The 19,462-nt window shown below is 41.4% G+C and overlaps 3 protein-coding genes across 4 annotated transcripts in view; 2 read left to right on the top strand and 1 right to left on the bottom strand.

Annotated features, from left to right (window-relative positions):
- Window positions 1-8,420, top strand: part of asap2a (ArfGAP with SH3 domain, ankyrin repeat and PH domain 2a) — a 58,028-nt gene extending 49,608 nt beyond the window's left edge. Inside the window, exons 20-29 of one of the 2 annotated variants that reach the window (XR_010096451.1) lie at window positions 800-867; window positions 963-1,070; window positions 2,191-2,416; window positions 2,890-3,030; window positions 3,424-3,520; window positions 3,963-4,021; window positions 4,134-4,213; window positions 4,796-4,915; window positions 5,569-5,631; window positions 6,644-8,420. Coding sequence is in view for 1 of the 2 variants with exons in the window: in XM_063496675.1 (XP_063352745.1) it covers window positions 800-867; window positions 963-1,070; window positions 2,191-2,416; window positions 2,890-3,030; window positions 3,424-3,520; window positions 3,963-4,021; window positions 4,134-4,213; window positions 4,796-4,915; window positions 6,644-6,718 (974 nt within the window). In the remaining variant the exon portion in view is untranslated. The remainder of the gene's footprint in view (window positions 1-799; window positions 868-962; window positions 1,071-2,190; window positions 2,417-2,889; window positions 3,031-3,423; window positions 3,521-3,962; window positions 4,022-4,133; window positions 4,214-4,795; window positions 4,916-5,568; window positions 5,632-6,643) is intronic. The other variant, XM_063496675.1, reaches the window with a different exon arrangement.
- Window positions 8,421-8,609: 189 nt separating this feature from the next.
- itgb1bp1 (integrin beta 1 binding protein 1) lies at window positions 8,610-12,925 on the bottom strand. The gene is made up of 7 exons (XM_063496676.1): window positions 12,695-12,925; window positions 10,833-10,947; window positions 10,668-10,746; window positions 10,439-10,569; window positions 10,224-10,316; window positions 9,692-9,841; window positions 8,610-9,615 (listed from the first exon to the last, which is right to left on the bottom strand). Exons 2-7 carry the CDS (start codon window positions 10,902-10,904, stop codon window positions 9,532-9,534), a joined length of 609 nt encoding a protein of 202 aa, XP_063352746.1. The 5' UTR covers window positions 10,905-10,947; window positions 12,695-12,925; the 3' UTR covers window positions 8,610-9,531.
- A 149-nt stretch (window positions 12,926-13,074) lies between these two features.
- On the top strand, window positions 13,075-19,444 carry LOC134645488 (cleavage and polyadenylation specificity factor subunit 3). Its single transcript, XM_063498942.1, has 18 exons — window positions 13,075-13,238; window positions 13,363-13,426; window positions 13,678-13,775; window positions 13,881-14,009; window positions 14,088-14,265; window positions 14,376-14,465; window positions 14,569-14,719; window positions 14,918-15,093; window positions 15,180-15,338; window positions 15,784-15,930; window positions 16,021-16,173; window positions 16,287-16,395; window positions 16,591-16,689; window positions 16,890-16,984; window positions 17,403-17,490; window positions 18,008-18,074; window positions 18,210-18,306; window positions 18,385-19,444. The coding sequence occupies exons 1-18, from the start codon at window positions 13,168-13,170 to the stop codon at window positions 18,484-18,486; spliced, it is 2,073 nt and encodes a 690-aa protein (XP_063355012.1). The 5' UTR covers window positions 13,075-13,167; the 3' UTR covers window positions 18,487-19,444.
- Window positions 19,445-19,462: the final 18 nt, after the last annotated feature.

Here is a 19,462-nt window from a genome sequence, read left to right as displayed (position 1 = left end):
TGCCTACACATAACATATGACTTAGAAAAGAATTGATTTTAGGTCTGAAGCAGCCATTCTTAAGGAAGTGAAACAGAGAGAAAAGGCTGAGGTGTGCCATATTATGCAAGAACTGGACTAAAGAATCAGTGACAACAGATCTTATATAGTAATGAAATGATAAAATCATCATCAGTTTGTATGGAGGAGACCATGAGGGGCACAGTGAGTGTAAAACATGGCGCCATTCTTTGTGATCTGGTCAGAACTGAATATAGAAAAGTCAGATTTTGACCTTCCGTGCAATACCATAGGAAAAACTTCTAATCAGCATGGCAATGATCTTATTGCTGCACCTATTTACTAGTAAAATATAAAGAAATGAGGGGTGGCTTGAGACTTTTGCACATTATATAGAGGCCACTGCAATGGAATTTCTTCATAACAGTGTGCTTAATACATGAAAGCTGCTCGTATTTATAAAGTTGCTTTTGAGTGAGACTTTTGAGTCCAGGATTTTGTTTTCTCTGGTGGCCCATCTTCATCTCACACTTGGTTCCCAGAAAACAAGCCGTGGCAACTTTTTCTCACAGCACTTATCTTTCTGCTCTGCTCTGAAATCAAACAAAACAGCCAGATAACAAATGAATAGAGACGGAGCACAGAGAGACACCAGAGAGATGCTCGGTGTGGGAAACGGTTTAATTATACATTTGTCTTGTCACAGTGACAGGAAAGGGAGAAAATGGGCCGTGTGTTTGTGCTCATGTGGCTTGTGAGTACAACAGTGATTATATGTGTCTGTTGTTTTGCCTTCTAGCTAATGAGGCCGGGGAGACACCGCTGGATATCGCTCGAAGGCTCAAACACCTACAGTGTGAGGAGCTGGTGAGCTTACTATGTTTAGACCTGTAAGCACATCGTCGCTTCGTGAAATGTAAGAGCTGTCAGTCATTTGCGTTTCCGTACGTATGTGTTTACAGCTGAATCAAGCACTGGCAGGAAAATTCAACGCCCACGTCCACGTCGAGTATGAATGGTGCCTGCAGCACGAAGATCTGGATGAGAGCGACGAGGATCTGGATGAGAAGGTGAGGGATGCTTTTGTGAATAATAATAGTTCCTTTTTTTAAAGAATTCAAGACAAAAAAAGTTTTAAAAAAGTGATAAAGAGACAAACAAACAAACATGAAAGGGATGAAAACGACTAACGCTTGAGAGAGAGATCAAATCAGCTTTGTAGTGAGGCTGCTGTGAAAAACAACCTGAAGAACTCTGAATTTCTGCAAAAGGTTTATTTTATTTTGTATTTAGTGGAAACAAAATAATCTCCTTAAATTAAACACTAAATTCCTTATTTCCTTTGTGCTTTATAATGCGCTTTGTCATTCCTGCTGCCTGAAATGATTGAATGTGATTGGATTTTGGACAATTTAATTACTAATAGTTGCTGAGAAAATTCAATTCAGTTTTATTTATATAGCGCCAAATCACAACAACAGTCGCCTCAAGGCACTTTATATGAGAAAAGTGTGAAGTGTGAGACTTTTTTTGTAGCAGGCTTTAAACATGTTTTTTTCAAGGCTGAATGTGGACATTTTAACACAGGAGCCTTATATATAGGAGGAGAAATTGTACATTTTAACGCAGGAGTTAACCTGCCTCAAGTGGCCATTCGAGGAACTGCAGTTTTGGCATTGGCTTGATTTTTAAACCCTGAAAGTTGCCACTTAGATTTGATTGGACCTGAGTTCATTATTGAAAACTCATCAGATAATTGAAACTGTTTGGTTTTTTTTTTTTTTTTTTGAATAACCATCTTTTAATTTTATTTTTGTTGTGTTTTTGCCTTTGTTGAAGTGTTGCAGCCAAATGAGAAATCTCCTAAATAGTAAAATAATTATTCAAACTAATGCTAAAACATTAGAGAGAAGCTTTATTAAAAGACAAAGTCCCATGACTGGGACATTGCTGCCTGCACAGAGCGTGCAGGTGTCACATGACAGCCATACTTCACTATGAATGCTCACCTGCACATATGTCACGTAATGTCAATAAAAAGTTCATGATTGTGGTGCATGTGTAAAGTGCATGGTACCTATTTCCTTGCAGCATGTACTAAAAACAAGAGGTTAATCATATATGATGTGCTCCTGTCTCACATTGTGTAACTGTAATGCTCACATCCTCACATGCATGCCTCCACTCCAGCCGAGCCCCCATCGGAGAGACGAGCGACCGGTCAGCTGTTACACCCCGAGCAGTAACTCCCACCACGTACAGTCCGGCCTGGGCTCCGCAGGCCGTGAAGCTAAGGACAAGCAGCGCCCCTTCATGCCCAACCTGGTCAACAACGAGACTTACGGCACCATAGTCAACACAAACCCCCCTCAGCCCACCACCAACTCTGCTCCACCTCTGCCCCCGAGGAACCTGGGTAAGCTCAGACAGGAGAAATAAAGGCGAATGTGGGTAGAAGTTTATATGAATGGAAAAAGATGATCTCATTCTCCAGATAACACAGATAACCTCACTTCTTCTGAAGCTGGCCTCTTTGCCTGCCTATAAAGAAGTGATATGAATAAAAAAAATCAATAAATAAAATCTAGTGACTTGCCACAGTCGGCCTATAATACCATTAGTGTCTGTTTGGAGTGCTGCCAACAGAGCAGAGGACGAACAACCAGCTGTGTCGCCCCCCTCACGTCCCCACAGCTCCCAGCCTCGCCATTCATTGCCCTCATTAACTGTCGCTCTCAATTACACTGAAATGGAAACGACTTGACTTTATTAGTGGACGTTGGTTCTGGCAAAAAAAGCCCTGCTCTCTCTTAGTCTCCCTTCTTTTTCATTTTAATAACCCCCATCTCTCTCTCTCCTCCCCCCCCCCCCCCCCAATCTCGTCTCCAGTCCAGTTGTCCGGCCCGGGAGGCTCAGCGTCCAGCAGTTGGAAGCCCAGTCCTTTAGACCTGACTGGCCGACAGAGGTCGTCCTCAGACCCACCCAACATGCATCCTCCGCTGCCGCCCATGAGGCTCACTTCCACTGGAGGTACGGCCCCAGTTTTGTGCACGCTTAAATGCTGCGTTTAAGGCATAGAAACTCGTTCTCAGTATTGACCAGAGCTACAGTGAAGGGATTTAATAAGACGTAGTGGACGTTTTATAAATGTGTCTGGATCGCAGCTCTTCTCAGCGTCTAATAAAACATTTTACTAGAAGAAAGCTGTTTAATGTTTCATTTACATAATCGATACATGCACTCAGCTCACCTTCACAGTTTTTCTTTTCCTTCCACGTGCATATGTCAAAAGTTCTTCTGACCTTCATTTATCAGTTGATCTATTTAAAACCAGACTTCCTGACTCATCACAACATCAGTTTAGTCACATTTTTCTTCACACTGCAAACAAATGAGCTAAAGCAAAGGATTGCTGTGTTCCAGCTCTGGGTCTTCCTACTGCGATGAAGATGGACTCCATGAGCAAGTCAGGTCAGGGGCCACTGGGGTCCCGGGCGGTGCCACCTAAATCTCCCGCAGGGTAAGAACATAAAGGCGCATGTATTTATGAACAGCAAAGTTTTTCATTTCCTTAGATGTAAAAGGCGTGTCGACATGTACTAAAGCCAGTAGTAGAGCTTTCTGAGCTACACAAAAATATTCATGCATTCACACATACACAGGAAGATTGTGCACTGCGGTCGTGTGTCTTGTTTTGGCTGCTTGTTTTGTGGCGTTTCTTTCCAAGTGGATAGAGACGCTTCTTTAGCTTCTAGGCTAAGCTCCACATCAAGCCAGACAAGTAATAACTTTCCTCCACAGTCGTCCTTTTGTCCTTTTTTTTTTTTCCCCCCTCCCACAGGCCTCATAGTGTTGTGATAAATCTCTGACAGCCCTTTGAGCTTCCTCAAGAGCTCTTTTCTCCGTCTTGGTACGACTATCACTCTCTTCTTTTCTTTTCCTTATTTTTTTTTTATTTCCAGAAATGATAAAAGCTTCAGCAGAGGGCCCCTAAATCGAACAGAATCTAAAGAAAGAGCATGTGAGTAACATTGCGTGTGAGTTGTTTGAGGATTTGCTCAGATCCCGTTTCTACTCTGGAAACGTGGAAAGTTTTGTTGTCACCGTGATCTAATTTCCTTTTCTCATTCCAGCTAAGGAACTGCCAGGATGCCCTCAGAACTCCATAGGTCAGTCTCTGCCTCCAGCCCCCATGCCGAGGAAAGCATACTCAGTGAGTCCCTGATTTTTTATTTTTTTTTTCAATTCCCCCCCACCCCCTTTAATTATCATCCAGATTTTACTTTGCATATTCATTCGCTTTGCAGTGCAGACTCATCTGCAGCTTATTTCCTAATTCATGGCTTACTGCCTTTGTAGAGCTGTGTAAGTCCACTCCCCATTGTTTCAGTGATTCTAGTGCTTGCTTGTAAATTCCCCTTCTGCAGCCTGACTCCATAATTTGGCCTTATTCTGCATGAGAGGGGGCTACTGCTGGCATTTTGTGTTTCATGTTAGCACATTTTAAGCGTTTTAATATTTCAAAGCGATTTGAAATTGACTAGAAAAACCAGAAAAGAGTGCACGTCTTTCATTTGCATGGTCTGTACACTAATCCCCCTCGCTGGCTTCTAGTTGTTGGTATTTGCCAGTCCAATCCCATGCAGTGCCGCGATGATTCACAAACTTCATCTTCTCTTCAACTTTGCCTTAGTTTGCTATTTAAAAAGTAAAATCCCACAGATTAACGCAAATGCCCTTGAAATCCTGTGTGTGTGTGTGTGTGTGTGTGTCTGTGCTTGTTCCCGTGTCCCAGAAGCAGAGGCCGAAGCGAGTGAAAGCCATGTACAACTGTGTAGCCGACAACCCCGATGAGCTGACCTTCTCCGAGGGCGAGGTGATCGTGGTGGACGGAGAGGAGGACCAGGAGTGGTGGGTCAGTATCTGTCACGTTGAAGACTCGGTGTGCAAGTTCTTTTGTGCATCTTGGATGTTTGCACGTGTTTTCAGATTTGAGATATTAAACATTCTTTGATGGATGTCGGCGTTCTTTGTAACCACGGTGGCTTAAAGGAATTTTTTTTTTTTGATAAACCATGAGCTCATTCCCTCCTCCTCTTTTTCCGCCTGCTGCTGCTTCTGCTTCCTCTGTGGAGCCCCTTGTGTGAACGCTGACCAGCTGCAACTTGTTTTCTGTGAGCCACCCCTGCAGATATGACCGTATTTAGTCAGTCTCACTTTGTGTCCCTCCGTGGATCCAGAGTTTCCCCCCGAGGACCCCGTTGCCATGCTTCCTCTCTGTCCTATGTCCAGCTACATTATCACTCTTTTTGTGTCTGAGATATCAAATAACAGCACAGAGCTGCGGCTGCACAAGCGGGTCTATCATACACTATAAAGTCTGCTTGCTATGAAAATATTCTAGAAAACCGGCGTAATGAGGAAAGAATGCTTTACAGTGTTTAAAACATGACTTTTATCTCTGATGTAGTTCCTCTGATAAGCTTTGATCAGCATTTGATGTTGTTACTTGTCATGTTTCATTTAACTTTATCGGAGCAGAAACATGTCCTAGCTTTTTACTTTCAGGTATAGACGACCTTTAAAATGTCTTTAATGGAGATAATAGATACTGTCTTCTTTATCCTCAAGGTAATTTAAAAGGGGAAAGTCTTTTAAATGTAAAGCTCTCATGTTTGTTGTGACGTAGCCTTTTATTACTCTTTGCAGAATTAGATGGTGTTTCTGTTGATTCAGTTTTGTTTGATAAAATCCCGATTGATTTACGTTGGATACATGCTCATTTTTCATATAGCTGAGGATGTATTTTTTAGATTCTGAGCCAAAGACAGAAAATATAGAAGGATATCAACTAAATCCAAGCACTTTAGAGCCTCTAACAGTGCCTGCTGTATATCCGGATGATACTTACACACATAAAAAATGCACGTTTCCCCCTCTATGAGCACTTAAGAACTGTATCTGTGCATTTTTTCACTTTTAGCACAGCATACGTCTCGTGTCAAGTATTATAACGTACACCAATAAAAGCCAAAGAAGTATGTAAGTAGTGTTTTCGGGATTTAAAATATCAAAACTGAATCACATCGGTTGAAATCACAAATAATTGGAAAAGTCTTCCCCCTCTGTTTTAACTACTCTGTCATTTTCTGTGGTGTTTAGTACTGCCGTAGACTGTATGTTAAAGATGGGCGTAGCTTCCTGCTCTAAAAAAGTGAAGCCAATGCTGAAGTGCCTGAAAGCTGCATTATTTTATAGCGGCCAGCAGGGGGCAGCACTGCTTATTGCCAAAACGGGTGCAAAAACAAACCCTGTTGCTCATTTGATTTGATTTCTAACCTCATAAACACTTTCCTGATGATTTTATTGTTTTGATTGCTAGTTTCAAGTCTAATTGCATACAGCTCAGTCAGATCCACGTGTTTTTCCAAACGCTCAGCCTGAGGCTACACAACTTTAGTCAGCCAGTAGGTGACTTCCCCGTGGCTATGTCCATCTTTTAGATGAAGTCTGTGCATACTTTAGTTGACTCAAATAATTTAAGCATTTCTACCCAAACAGACTAAACCTCTGTTTTTCTTGTCGTGGCAGCCTCATATCGTCCTCAGACCTCACGTCTCATCTCTGTCTTTGCTCTTCGCAGCTGGGCCACATCGAAGGCGAGCCAATGAGAAGAGGCGCCTTCCCCGTTACGTTTGTGCACTTCATCGCTGACTGAAATCCAGGACTCGGGAAGTATCACCGACAAAACATTCACCATCGCCCCAGTGTTTGCAGTCGACATCATCGGCACCATCATCACCATCTCCGCTGGCGTCTCGAGCGAGCTCGTTCAAGCGTCACTGCTGCTCCAGCGAGTCTGGGTGTCACAGGGGACTCATCGGACTCTGTGGTTTTAATGCTTGCAGTTAAAAAAGAAAACAAAGATGATTGTAGTGAATGTCCTCTCGCAATAAATGCACTTTTCTTGTCTTTTCCCTTGTTGACATGTATGTACAGGATTCCTCTCATCCATTTTCTCCATTATACAGACAGTCCTTAAAGCGACAGCACTGAGAAGATCACAGTGTTGTATTTTAACTTACTAACAGCTGTCAATGTGAACTTAGTCCCCATGCTTACATTCCATATCTGCGCATGAGCAATTCTGAAATGCCTGCTTTTAGGTGCAGCTTTCCACATATGTAGTAGCCCTCCCGTGTGGAGGTTTTCCTAATGGTGCTAAGTTAACCTTAAAATATGCTGGAAGTTGCACCCAAGGGAGCCTTTCCCTGACCCAATTTAAGTGACGGACTGGCAATCGAGAGCGGGGATGCTGCATGTTAAAATAGCCTCCAGCCCATCACACCTGGGAGAGTCCGCTTTCCCGAGCCGGCATAGAGTAATAGGAACATGCATCCTCTGCAAGGCTTTCCCCCACACATGCACACTGCCTGCACCAATTTAAGCTGCGGGGCAGGGGGTCATATTCAAAAGCAACACTCCAGTTATTCATCCTCTTCTTCTTCTTCCTGATGCAATGCTGACTGGAGCTGCAGCAGGCAGTAATTACCTTTATGCTGAGTCCTGACACCTCAGGCCGTCTCCACCTGTCATCTGCCTTATTAGAGGAATAGAAGCGTGTGCTTGTATGTATGAGAGTGCATGTTTTGTCTGCACGGAAATAAGCTGCAAATGAAAGCATATTCAAATAACAGGGAGCAAAAAAAAAATGAGAGCGTGGGAATGAGATGAAAAGCGGGAGTAAGCTCTGTGACTTTTGTTGCTTCCTAGAGACACTTTTTCTTCACAGATGAGCTAAATAAATTCTGTTTCCAGAGAGAGAGGGAACACCCTTCCTGCAGCTTAAGCCTCATATAGTACTTCTAAGACAAGTTTATCTAATGCATTATGAAATAAATATTAAACATAGTGTAATTAACTTCATTTTAGTTGCAGAGCAACTTTCTCTCTGTTCATATTGTTGATATTTAGGCATTTAACCTGAAATCGGAGCCTTTCGTGGATTTGTGAATGACGAGAAGAGAGGGCGGCAGCTGACGCGCACTCTCTCCACCGTGTTTATTATTAACTCACTGGATTGTTAAATTTGTTTGTGTAAATAGAGCAGGTTTTGTTTGTGGATATTTAAATGTAAAATATTGAAAATAAAAGGAAGGAAAAAAAAAAAAGATGAGCAGGTTAACCCGGGCAGTAAATGTCTTTTAATGCACTGTGGTGATGAGCAGTCACACAACCTCAGCTGGGCCTGTGTGTGTGCTGTAAACATGAATACAGACATTAATGTGTGCACGCACACACACAAACACTATTCAAATCATTCTCATTAACAGTCTGTGAATCACTGCATTGACTCTTAACTCTGTTGTGCAAGTAAATCGGAGAAAAAAACCCAAACTGGAATAATAAAATATGAAATAGTGCAAGGCGTCGGTGTGTTTCTTCTTCAGAGTTTGTGATCCAGCAGCAAGTGTTTTTTTTTTCCCCTTATTACCATATATCGTGACCTGCATTTTAAAAACAATCTTGTCAAGCTAAGAATTAAATGATGTCTCAAGAGCTCCCTCTGCTGGTAAATGCACTCAAGAAAAGGAAAACACTCCTCTGCTGTACCTGATCCACGCCTTTATTTTCCTTCTTCATACACATTTTCAACTGGACCAAAGTATTATTTCACAAGGTGAAGTCAAGTTAGTACCACAACTGTAAACAAGTCCCACAAAATCTTACATGTGTCGCTACCAGCCTGTTAAAATTTACTTTTTCCCCAGCTAATCACACTTTTGGTACCAAGAGTTTAAAAAAAAGATTTAAAATAAGCTCAAGTAAATCTTTAAAAATGAATAAATCCCACAAATTAAGATCAATGTGTCCAAAAAGTGAGGCAATATTTGTAACATTCCTTCTGGTCAAAAAGCGACCACTATTGTACCAATACTGCTGTTAGAAAACAAAACACTCACAAGGTTTCTAAACCTGAAGAGGGATTTGAGTGATTTCCTCTTGAAGCCAGCTGTCACATCTGTGTACCGAGCAGTTAATCCGATGATTGTCTTCCGTGAATTAACACATGCCAGCAAAGTTTTAGCACTGTGTAGTACCATTGCGTACATTAAATACACTTAACATTACACTTATAAAAGCTCTGCATTGTGTCCCAAAGCTATATTTAATGCAACCGTTTCCCTCCTTACTACACCTTCTTTTAATATTTATTGTGAGAAGGCAAAAAAAAAAAAAGAAAAAAAAAAGGAAACATTCCAGGGAAGTGACTCAGAAAAATTCACCACAGTTCTGTTTTAACTGGATAGATTACAGGAAGGGGAACAACAGCTAGCTCACGCCAGACTTTTCCATCAATAACAAAGATTACGCACCATCAGATCTGCCCTTTAGATGACCTCTCAGAAGAGTAAGAAAGCAAAGGTGCAAAAAAATAAAAGGGAAATGGTTGCACTTTTTTTTGCCAATAACAATGCTGGTTGTCTAACTGTTGCTGGTTTTGCAGATGTTTCGCTCTCATCCCAACTCTCACTCAGAGCCTCTGGACTTGTCTGATGTCAGAACGCAGTCGAAGGAGGCTGACAGCACTTTGCAGATGGACTGCGCCTGCTCCTGTTCACACAGATGGCAGATGTCACGCATCAAGCAAAGGAAACGCACAGTAAAAGACCTTTCATTTCGTACTTACTGAGCTGCTGCACTGGTACACCCAGATGCTGCACTCTTCTTGCTTTGTGTCGGCGGTTTTCAGAGCCAGCAGGTTCTTCCCTGCGCCTAGGCCATCATCGTAGCACAGCATCCGCACGATCAGGTAGAGAGGATGGCGATGCAGCACATTCTGAGATTGTACAACAAAAATACAAAGTAAGGGTCTTTTTGAATTTGTTAACTCCGTTTCCAAAAATCATTTGTAATTAATTAATTTAAGTTAAATTACGTTAAAATTAAACTGTTAAATCAAATCACATCAAAGGTTGGAAGTGTGAAATTTCACTGCACATTCACAGAATACCCGCTCACTTTGAATTTGATGCCAGCAACATTTTTCAGTGCATTGAGGGCAGGAGCATGTTTACCACCCCGTTGCATCACCTCTTCTTTTTAAAATTCAGGTAACCGAGGAGCTCAGTTGTTGTAGTTTAGACACCAAAATGTTCCTCCGTTCTTGGGATACTCTTCGAAATGACCGTGTACCACCTTTCTATTCCTTTACTACTCACACACTGGTCCAGCGAGGCCACCTTGACGCCGTACTTGGACACTACGAGAACCATCTCCTCGTCTCCGGGAACAAATGGCAGCTTTCCATCTTGCTATTAGAAGAGGAAGCAAAATTTGCTGTACCTTCTCTGTTTTATATCAGAATAATTACAGCATGTTTCCAAGGAGAAAGGTTAAAGTTAAAATGTGCCCAGATCTTTCTCCAGCTTCTTACCTGAGCAGCATCAATGTAGTTGATGAGGTCCAGCGGTTCCTGGAGGGTCTTGCTCATGTCAAACTTTAACTTCTCAATAGCACCCACATATTTCACCCGGAACTCAGCGCATGTCTCAGATGTGTTGTTCCCTATAGACAAAAAAAAAAAAAAAAAAAAAAAAAAAACCACATTAGAAAATTAACACTGCGAGGCCGCTTCGAAATTTTAAACAGGAAGTCACACTGACCTGAGCTTTTGGTGGAGTCCGTGTCAAGGCTGGCAACAGTGCTCGATCTGGAGAGTCCTCCCAAGCTGGAGTCCACAGACTACAGTGAGACAAAAACATTAGACAGCGCCGCCTTAATGAAACGCAGAGACACGAGTGTCTCCGCATGCTTGTGTTGTTAACCACCTTGCTCTTGGTGCTGATCTCACTGCTTTGCGAGCTGCTGCTGCTGTGGCGCTTTTTGCCTTTCCGGAACATCCTTCACCATGACGACCGCATCCAGCCCTCCAGACCCGCTGACCTGGATCATCACAGGGCTCAGAGTTAAACGCACAGCATGGCTGCCTTCTCAGGTGTTAATGGAGCCCATAAATAATTAAATGCAGGACACAGGAGCATATACGGTTTGAATAATTGATACTTAGTTTGTTCCTCTTTCTTCTTAGAAAAGAAGAAAAATAAAGATGATCCCACACTGCTTAAATGACACGGGGGGTCTGGGCTCTGGGGAGGCCAATCCATGACTGATAGTGTTCTACTGTGCGTTTCTCTACCCTGGTATACTTTTACTGCATTGGCAGTGTTTTTGGGATTACGGTCATTCTGGAAAATAAAGGCGTTGCCAATCAGGCCCTTTCCCGATGGCACTGCCCAGTGGATTCAAATCTGATGGTACTTTTCTGTGATCATAATTCCATCAATTTTGAAAAGATCCCCAACAGCACTGGCTGAAATGCACCCCAAACCATGAGAGAGTAGTGTGTTTTACAGATGGCTGCACTCATTCACCATTGGACCGTTCTCCTGTCCTCCTTTAAAACATGCGGATGACAATTTGAACCACCAATGGCAATTTAAAGAAAGAAAAGATTCATGGGTCAGTGTTTAGTGGCTTAAAGAAAAAAAATCTGGTACTCTAGTATCTCTGTTGCAGATACTGTACTGAAAATGAAAAGAAAAAGCAGCCCGTGTCCAAAGGAAAACTTTGAAAGACCTCCAGAAAGCCTGAAGAACTATTGCTCAAGAGTACTGTAATAAATTACAAGAAGGTCTGGCTTCATTGAAAGTAAAATATTAAGAAATGAAGGCTGGCTCAAAAAAACAACAACAAAAAACTGCTAAATATCTTTCATGAAATTTATGAGATTTCTTGGATATTTTATTTTATTTTAATTACTTTTGCAAGTACATGTTTCCGGTTGGTTTCCTTTTTTAAAAAAAAAAAAAAAAATCAGGCTTTATTTTTATTCTAGCGAACTAAAATCTTTTCCCTCAATCTTCTAGATCAGTTTTAGTTAACTATAATAACCTTGAGTCATCCACACAAAGGTATCAGCACACACAAAAAGACATCCTCAAGTGAAAGGTGAAATATTTGTTCGAGTAGTTTCTTCATGTAGGAAGGTGTACTTGTCCTGGGAACTCTGAAAGCAAAGTTAAACTAAGGCTAGAAAGGCCCAAACAGAATAATGTTGAAGATGTTCTGCTGTCTATATTCAATCACCACCGCTGCTAAACCGCATTTCACTTTCAACTTGAGTTTAATCACGTCTGAGTCTGAAAATAACTCAAGACCGGAATACTCAGAATAACAGACGATATAACACTCAAACAAAAGCCTAATTTGATAATATCGATTATAAACACAAATTTGTGAGATTATTTGTACTTTTTAACATTATAGCATTACAGTACTATTTAACAACGCGTATAACCACTAAGTTAAAAACAGGAGCACCATTTAAACAGGAAATTACACCTGCTACTGTAACAGCCTCGTTTAGGTGCGGTTTGAACAGCGTGTCTGTAAACAGATGAAGCTAACGGAGTCCCAGGCTACAGACACCAAAGGTTACGACACCTATCACCCAAACTACGAGCTGCTCTGTGCTTGTAGTGCTGTAGCTACAAGAAAACCTGAGTGACTCAAACTTATCCTACTCACTCTTGGTCGCATTCAATTTAGAAGTTACAAGCCGAGGACTTCCTCGGAGGGGCTTGTAAAGAGAGTGAATTATCTAACGCTAACATGACTTGAAACAGCATACCTGTTGTACCGAGGCCCTCTCAGCGTACCGTTTAGCTGCTTTTCTTCCAATCCACTTTATATTTATCCACAGTTTGACTCTTCGGCTTCCCTTTGAGCTTTGAAGCCTACACCCAACACCACTTAAAGGAGACGCAACGCAGAGGAAAAATAAACACATAAAAATCCTACGAATAATACGGATTATTGTGTCGATACATTGCTGAACTTAAAATAGATAATCCTAAATTGAGCTAATATATTTAACCGCCGAGCCTCTTTTGGCGTCGGGTTGTTTAATAAATGTTAGAGCAAAGCTGGTAAAAGCCAACCGACGTCCGTCTCGGAACTTGTGTCACACGACTTGATTCCAGTCGGGCGTATTTTGGACACGCCCCCGGAAGTTCATTCAGCAAACACATTGAGCGCAGTATTATCGGATTTGTTATTATTTATTTTTGTATTTTAAAAATGACACTAAAAATTTAAAACAAAATGGCCACAAAACGCAAAATAGAGATAATTGTCCCTGCCGAGGAAAGCGACCAGCTCCTGATTCGTCCACTGTGAGTTAATTTCTATTTTTTAGATATATGCACATACATATAAATATTATATTTTATGGCTGATTCATTGTGCCGCCATAAAACCACATACATGCAATGATACCGTATTTGGCTCATGTTGCAGCGGTGCTGGGCAGGAGGTTGGGCGGTCATGCATTATCCTGGAGTTCAAAGGAAGGAAAATTATGGTAAAATAAATAATAACAAATAATTTGTTATACACTTATATCAATAGCAATAATAACTATATTACGGTTACCTGTTTGAAGGAGTGCAAAGTGCAATTTTTTGTTTTTGTTTTAATGCATTCAATACAATTAAATTAATTTTATTATTTTATATATTTCGACATATAGTTGCTATTGTAGTATTTCGTGTCAGAAAGCAGCATTGATGCAGATTGGATTTAAATTAACAAAGCTGTATTTGTGTGTGGCAGCTGGACTGCGGCATTCACCCTGGATTGGAGGGGATGGACGCTCTCCCATACATAGATTTGATTGACCCAGCTGAGATAGACCTGCTGCTGATCAGCCAGTGAGGCTCAACTGTCCTGTCTCCTTTACATTTTCACATTTTTCCTGCACAGAAACGACAGTTTAGCTCTCTAATTATTGCTGGTTTTATGTGTTCTCATTTCAGCTTCCACCTGGATCACTGTGGAGCTCTGCCCTGGTTCCTCCAGAAGACCAGCTTTAAAGGGAGGACCTTCATGACTCATGCCACTAAAGCCATCTACCGCTGGCTCCTATCAGACTATGTTAAAGTCAGGTAGGGGCAAAGGTCCCTAGAGACAATTACCTTTTAATTGCAGTGCAGCATACAGTCATATTTTTATTATTATTGCAGTAACATCTCGGCAGACGACATGCTTTACACTGAAACCGACCTGGAGGAGAGCATGGACAAGATAGAGACAATCAACTTCCACGAGGTCAAAGAGGTGGCTGGAATCAAGTTTTGGTGCTACCACGCTGGTCATGTGCTGGGAGCTGCCATGTTCATGATCGAAATAGCTGGAGTCAAAGTAAAATTGTTGTTGTTTAATCTATAATGATAAGAAAGGATTGTTTGCTTATTTTTTTTTTTAAAAAGCTAACCTACATGTATATTGCCCATCTCCTTTTCCCTCCAAAGCTTCTGTACACAGGAGACTTTTCCCGACAAGAAGACAGGCACCTCATGGCAGCTGAGATCCCCAGTGTCAAACCTGACATCTTAATCATAGTATGACATTATTTAACTATAATAAGTCATATTGAACATGTTTTTAAAAGGCTCTGCAGGGTGATCGCAACATAGTCAGAAACTATTATTTGTCTTTCTGCAGGAGTCCACCTACGGCACTCACATCCATGAAAAAAGGGAGGAGCGAGAAGCTCGGTTCTGTAACACCGTCCATGACATTGTCAACAGAGAGGGTCGCTGTTTAATCCCTGTGTTTGCTTTGGGACGAGCACAGGAACTGCTGCTTATCTTGGGTTAGAAGTCATGCTTGACTCCCTGATACTGAAAATGTGATAATGTGTGTCAATATTGTTAACCTCAATGTTCAAATTTATGTTTAGCACTGGATTTCAGCTGATAGTTATGACTTCAGTTATTTGTCTTCTCTTTATCCCATTATCCCATTATCACTCATAGAAGTCTGTAAGATTGGGTTTAATGTTCTCTTGCAGACGAGTACTGGCAGAATCACCCAGAGCTCCATGACATCCCCATCTATTATGCTTCTTCCCTGGCCAAGAAGTGCATGGCTGTGTACCAGACATATGTTAACGCAATGAACGACAAGATCCGGAAGGCCATAAATATCAACAACCCTTTTGTCTTCAAGCATATCAGCAATCTGAAGGTAGAGACCGTCACAGAAACCCTGTGCATATTCTCAGGCTTGACTGCCTCTCTCCAAAATAAAGCAGCACTGTGTGTTCTTTCCAGAGCATGGATCACTTTGATGATATTGGCCCCAGCGTGGTGATGGCGTCTCCGGGCATGATGCAGAGCGGGCTCTCCAGGGAGCTCTTTGAGAGCTGGTGCACCGACAAGAGGAATGGAGTTATCATCGCTGGTTACTGCGTGGAGGGCACACTCGCCAAGGTTAGAGCACAGCGGGACGGCAAAAAAGTGTTTCTTAGCAAAGTGGGAAGAGATACTGTGATCTAATAATAGATATGCTGATTCAATTGCACCAGATTGCCATTATTTACAGCAATTTTCAAGCCATCAAATTTAAAATTTAGAAGCTGTGACAAAAGACAGAGACAAATTACTCATTTTTTTAAGAAAAGAAATTAAGTTACCACAAGAAGAAGGAAAAAAAGTTTTCAATGTTCTTTGTTCATTTTCTCTAATGAAAATGAATCGAACATCTGAAGTTTTTAGGTCATTAATTTGGCAAAGCAATCAAACTGAAGGCTCTAAAAGCAATTTACGTGCCATTTTCTTTAACTATTTTGTAAATCATTTCACTGACTAAATGATTTATCAAGAAGATAATTGTAAAATCAGTCATCAGTTATTTCCCGCTGTGCACACTCTACAGCACATCATGTCTGAGCCAGAGGAGATCACCACCATGTCGGGACAGAAGCTGCAGCTAAAGATGTCGGTGGACTACATCTCCTTCTCCGCCCACACTGATTACCAGCAGACCAGCGAGTTCATCAGAGCCCTCAAACCACCACATGTGGTATGAGAAGAAAGCAGTGTGGTGAAATTCACAGTTCTCTGGACTCTTTATTCCCCCCTTGCATAAAATGTTGCACATGTTTAATTTCAGATCCTGGTACATGGGGAGCAGAATGAGATGGCGCGCCTGAAAGCCGCGCTGATCAGAGAGTACGAGGATAACGACGAGGTTCACATCGAAGTCCACAACCCTCGCAACACTGAGGCTGTCACGCTGAACTTCAGAGGAGAGAAGCTGGCTAAGGTGCAGTACGCTTTTTGTGATCAGCAGTCGCTGCATTGTGCGTATGCTTTTTAATGACACTGTTAAAAATGACAAATCCACTGAAAATGAGACAGATACACTTCTCTTTTCAGGTGATGGGCTCACTGGCTGATAAGAAGTGTGTTCAGGGTCAGAGGGTATCAGGCATACTGGTGAAGAAGAATTTCAACTACCACATCCTCAATCCCTCTGACCTTTCCAGTAAGTTCACTTTCATCGTCCCCAAATGGAGCACAGGGCCACCAAAGCATTTTAGTAGCGTTAATGCTTGAAAGTTCATGGCTCTGTTATTGTTTTGGGGTATTTGGGCTCAAAACTAAACCAAAGTAGACTGAACGAATGAATGAAACATTCCTCCTCTCGGAGCTGTACTGACCTGATCTGTCTGCTCTGCAGCGTACACAGAGCTGGCCATGAGTACAGTGAAACAGACCCAGGCCATCCCATTCACTGGACCCTACTCACTGCTTGTCTGCCATCTGAGGAATCTCACAGGTAAGACTGCGTGACCACTTCTGTGGAAATCTCTACGACCATCTCTGCATGCATCAGTAGGCTGTCTGAGACCATCCAAACTCATAAAAAGAAACCAAAAAACACTCTGAACTGCCCACATTGTTACAGTTTGTCACGCACTGCATCCTTTTGAGTTTTGTGTGTGATTTGTACCCCACGGTGGTGTCCGTCTGTCTCAGGTGATGTTGAAGAGCTGGACGGAACTGAGAAGAACACTTTGAAGATCTTTAAAAACATCACTCTGATCCAAGAGGCCGGCATGGTGCTGCTAGAGGTGAGAGCCCACAACGTAGCGCTGTGCTTTTCACACCAGTGTGCATAACTGGGAGTCCTAAATTTATTTCTTTACAGGATAGACACATGGTTTGATATCACTGAAACACTCTAATGATCCTTTTAACAAGGTAAGAAGGTGAACACTGCACCAGTGTGCCACGTAATAGCAACTACTCATTTATGTTTTCTGCAGCTTTCCACGTGCATGTGTCCAGTGAACTACAATCCTGGGTTTGGTTCGGTGCAGACTATTGACTGGATCACTCTCCTTTATAGCCATGTAAAATCTAAGGGGCAACTTTATGATTGGTTATTTCTGCTCCTAGCCACAGATTTTTAACGGGAGTGTACATTGTGATGCTCAGAGACAGCTTGGGACTTGTGTTTTATTAATTTGTCTTTATCTGCTGTTTCAGTGGATAGCTAACCCTCTAAATGACATGTATGCCGATGCTGTCACCACCGTGGTACTGGAGGTGCAGTCCAACCCAAAGGCTCAAAAAGGTCAGCTTGGTTATATAGACCCATATAAAAGATGGATGTAGGTAAGATGAAATCCCACACTGGTTTGTTCACACACACTTTGAAGCCTGAAATTAAACAGTTAGGCTGTGACATTTGAGCTAAGGGCTGTTGACATCCCCAATCCACCTGAGGCCATAGAACTTATAGTCTTTGTGAAAAGAATATGAATATTAAAAAATATATAGTCTTAATCTTTAATAGAGGAATGTCTTTACTAAAGTCATAAATCAAATGAAAAGCAGGGTCATTATCACATACAAACTGACATTTTTTTGCTGTAAGAGGAGTCGCCCCCTGCAGGTGATTAGAAGTAATGCATACTGCATTTGTTTCACTTTTCAGAAGTCAATGTTACATCCATCTTTTATATACAGTTAACACAGTGCCACTGAACACATGGTGCACACGTGTGTTTAGTTGCTGCTGTAAGTTTGAGGTTTTATTATCTGGTGCTATCTGGTTAATGGCAGTGATCTGCTTTCTGCCTTATGAGCAGTGATGGAGACCCAGAGCAGCACTATGGACATGGATGTTTTCCATACCCGGCTAGAAGTCATGTTGCAGTAAGCGATAGAATAAACCCATAAAACATTTTTATAATGCAGTAGCATGAATATTTTTATGGAAATGAAGTTCCTCGGATAAATAGTTGCTAAGCTCTTAATGAATTATGTTATTTGTCTGCTGTCTGTTTTCAGGGACATGTTTGGAGAAGAATGCGTGAACTTCAGCGATGGTAAAATCATCTCTGTGACTGTGGACGGGAAGACGGTGCACATTTGCTTGAAAACAAGGGTGAGGGTCTTTATCCTGTTAGTGGGAGCTGCTGATTTGGTGTTTGAATATGTCGCTGACTTCTTATCCCCTCACCAGTCTGTGTGCTACGAAGATGAATGCACAGAGGATGATTCGCTCAGAGAGATGGTGGAACTGGCGGTGCAGCGGCTCTATGACGCTCTAAACCCCGTTATCTGAAGAAAGACAAACACCTGGCTGCGGGTCTGCAAACATCGTTAGCGATCGGTCATCAGATATACACACACAATTCTAAAACAGTTGGGACATCGTGTTAACGTAGATTAAAAACAAAATGCTGTGATTTGCATTAAAAAACACATTTTATCCACAGTAGAGTGTAGAAAACATATCAAATGTTTAAACTGAGAAAATGTGCGATTAGCTCAATACGAGCTCATTTTTACTTTGATGGCAGCATCACTTCTTAGGAAAGTTGGGACAGTCATGTTTATCCACCAGATTGTCTGTTTTATGTATTGTAGATGATGAGAGTCTTCATAATTTTACAGAGGAACATTATTCTGAAATTGTTCCACAGTTTACAGAGCTGTTTCCTTTTAATAACCACTCACTTTTTCACCTTTTGTTGCCCCCGTGGCTTTTATTGTGACATGTTCCTGCCATCAAATTCGAAATGAGGTAATATTTTTCATGAAAAGGGGGAAAATGTTTACAGTTTCACAGACTGAAGAAACACAGTAACTAAGTGAGCAAGTCTGACTTGCGAGAATAAGCTATGTGATGTTATTTAACAGATTTTAGTGTTGTTTGTATTGTAAGCACTTTTAATTATGAAATACATTATTATGTTAACTGCGTTTGAGTGTAGATTCACTGCAGGTTTCATTTGACCTGAGTTCATTATTAATATGCACTTGTTTACTTTTAAATGTGATGATGTGTGTGAATTTCTAAATGCACTACATGTGCTGTAATTATTTGTTGTTTTAAGAAGACTTCTACTTCAAAAACAGTATTGTGTTTAGTTTTGTCAATTTTAAATATACAGTATTCATTGTAATCTTGTTATCTATGGACATGCACATGCTTGTTTTATGTAATTAATATTTATTTTTATGTTTTAAAATCTGTTCTCACTAAAAACACTACATGCATTAACAAAATCAAATAAAAACAGGCGACACAAACAGTG

Source organism: Pelmatolapia mariae, linkage group LG16_19, assembly GCF_036321145.2.
Source record: "Pelmatolapia mariae isolate MD_Pm_ZW linkage group LG16_19, Pm_UMD_F_2, whole genome shotgun sequence".
Taxonomy (NCBI): Eukaryota; Metazoa; Chordata; class Actinopteri; order Cichliformes; family Cichlidae; genus Pelmatolapia; species Pelmatolapia mariae.
This window is presented reverse-complemented; position numbering and strand designations above follow the sequence as displayed.

Bases quoted from the DNA above. Each gene is read 5' to 3' on its own strand.
- itgb1bp1 (XM_063496676.1), bottom strand. From the start codon at position 10,904: ATGTTCCGGAAAGGCAAAAAGCGCCACAGCAGCAGCAGCTCGCAAAGC. The intron at 9,842-10,223 runs GTGAGTAGTAAA...GTACAATCTCAG, and splicing joins TGGCCTCGCTGGACCAGTGT to AATGTGCTGCATCGCCATCC. The intron at 9,616-9,691 runs GTAAGTACGAAA...CTGTGTGAACAG, and splicing joins TGTACCAGTGCAGCAGCTCA to GAGCAGGCGCAGTCCATCTG.
- LOC134645488 (XM_063498942.1), top strand. From the start codon at position 13,168: ATGGCCACAAAACGCAAAATAGAGATAATTGTCCCTGCCGAGGAAAGC. The intron at 13,776-13,880 runs GTGAGGCTCAAC...TTCTCATTTCAG, and splicing joins GACCTGCTGCTGATCAGCCA to CTTCCACCTGGATCACTGTG. The intron at 15,931-16,020 runs GTATGAGAAGAA...GTTTAATTTCAG, and splicing joins CCCTCAAACCACCACATGTG to ATCCTGGTACATGGGGAGCA.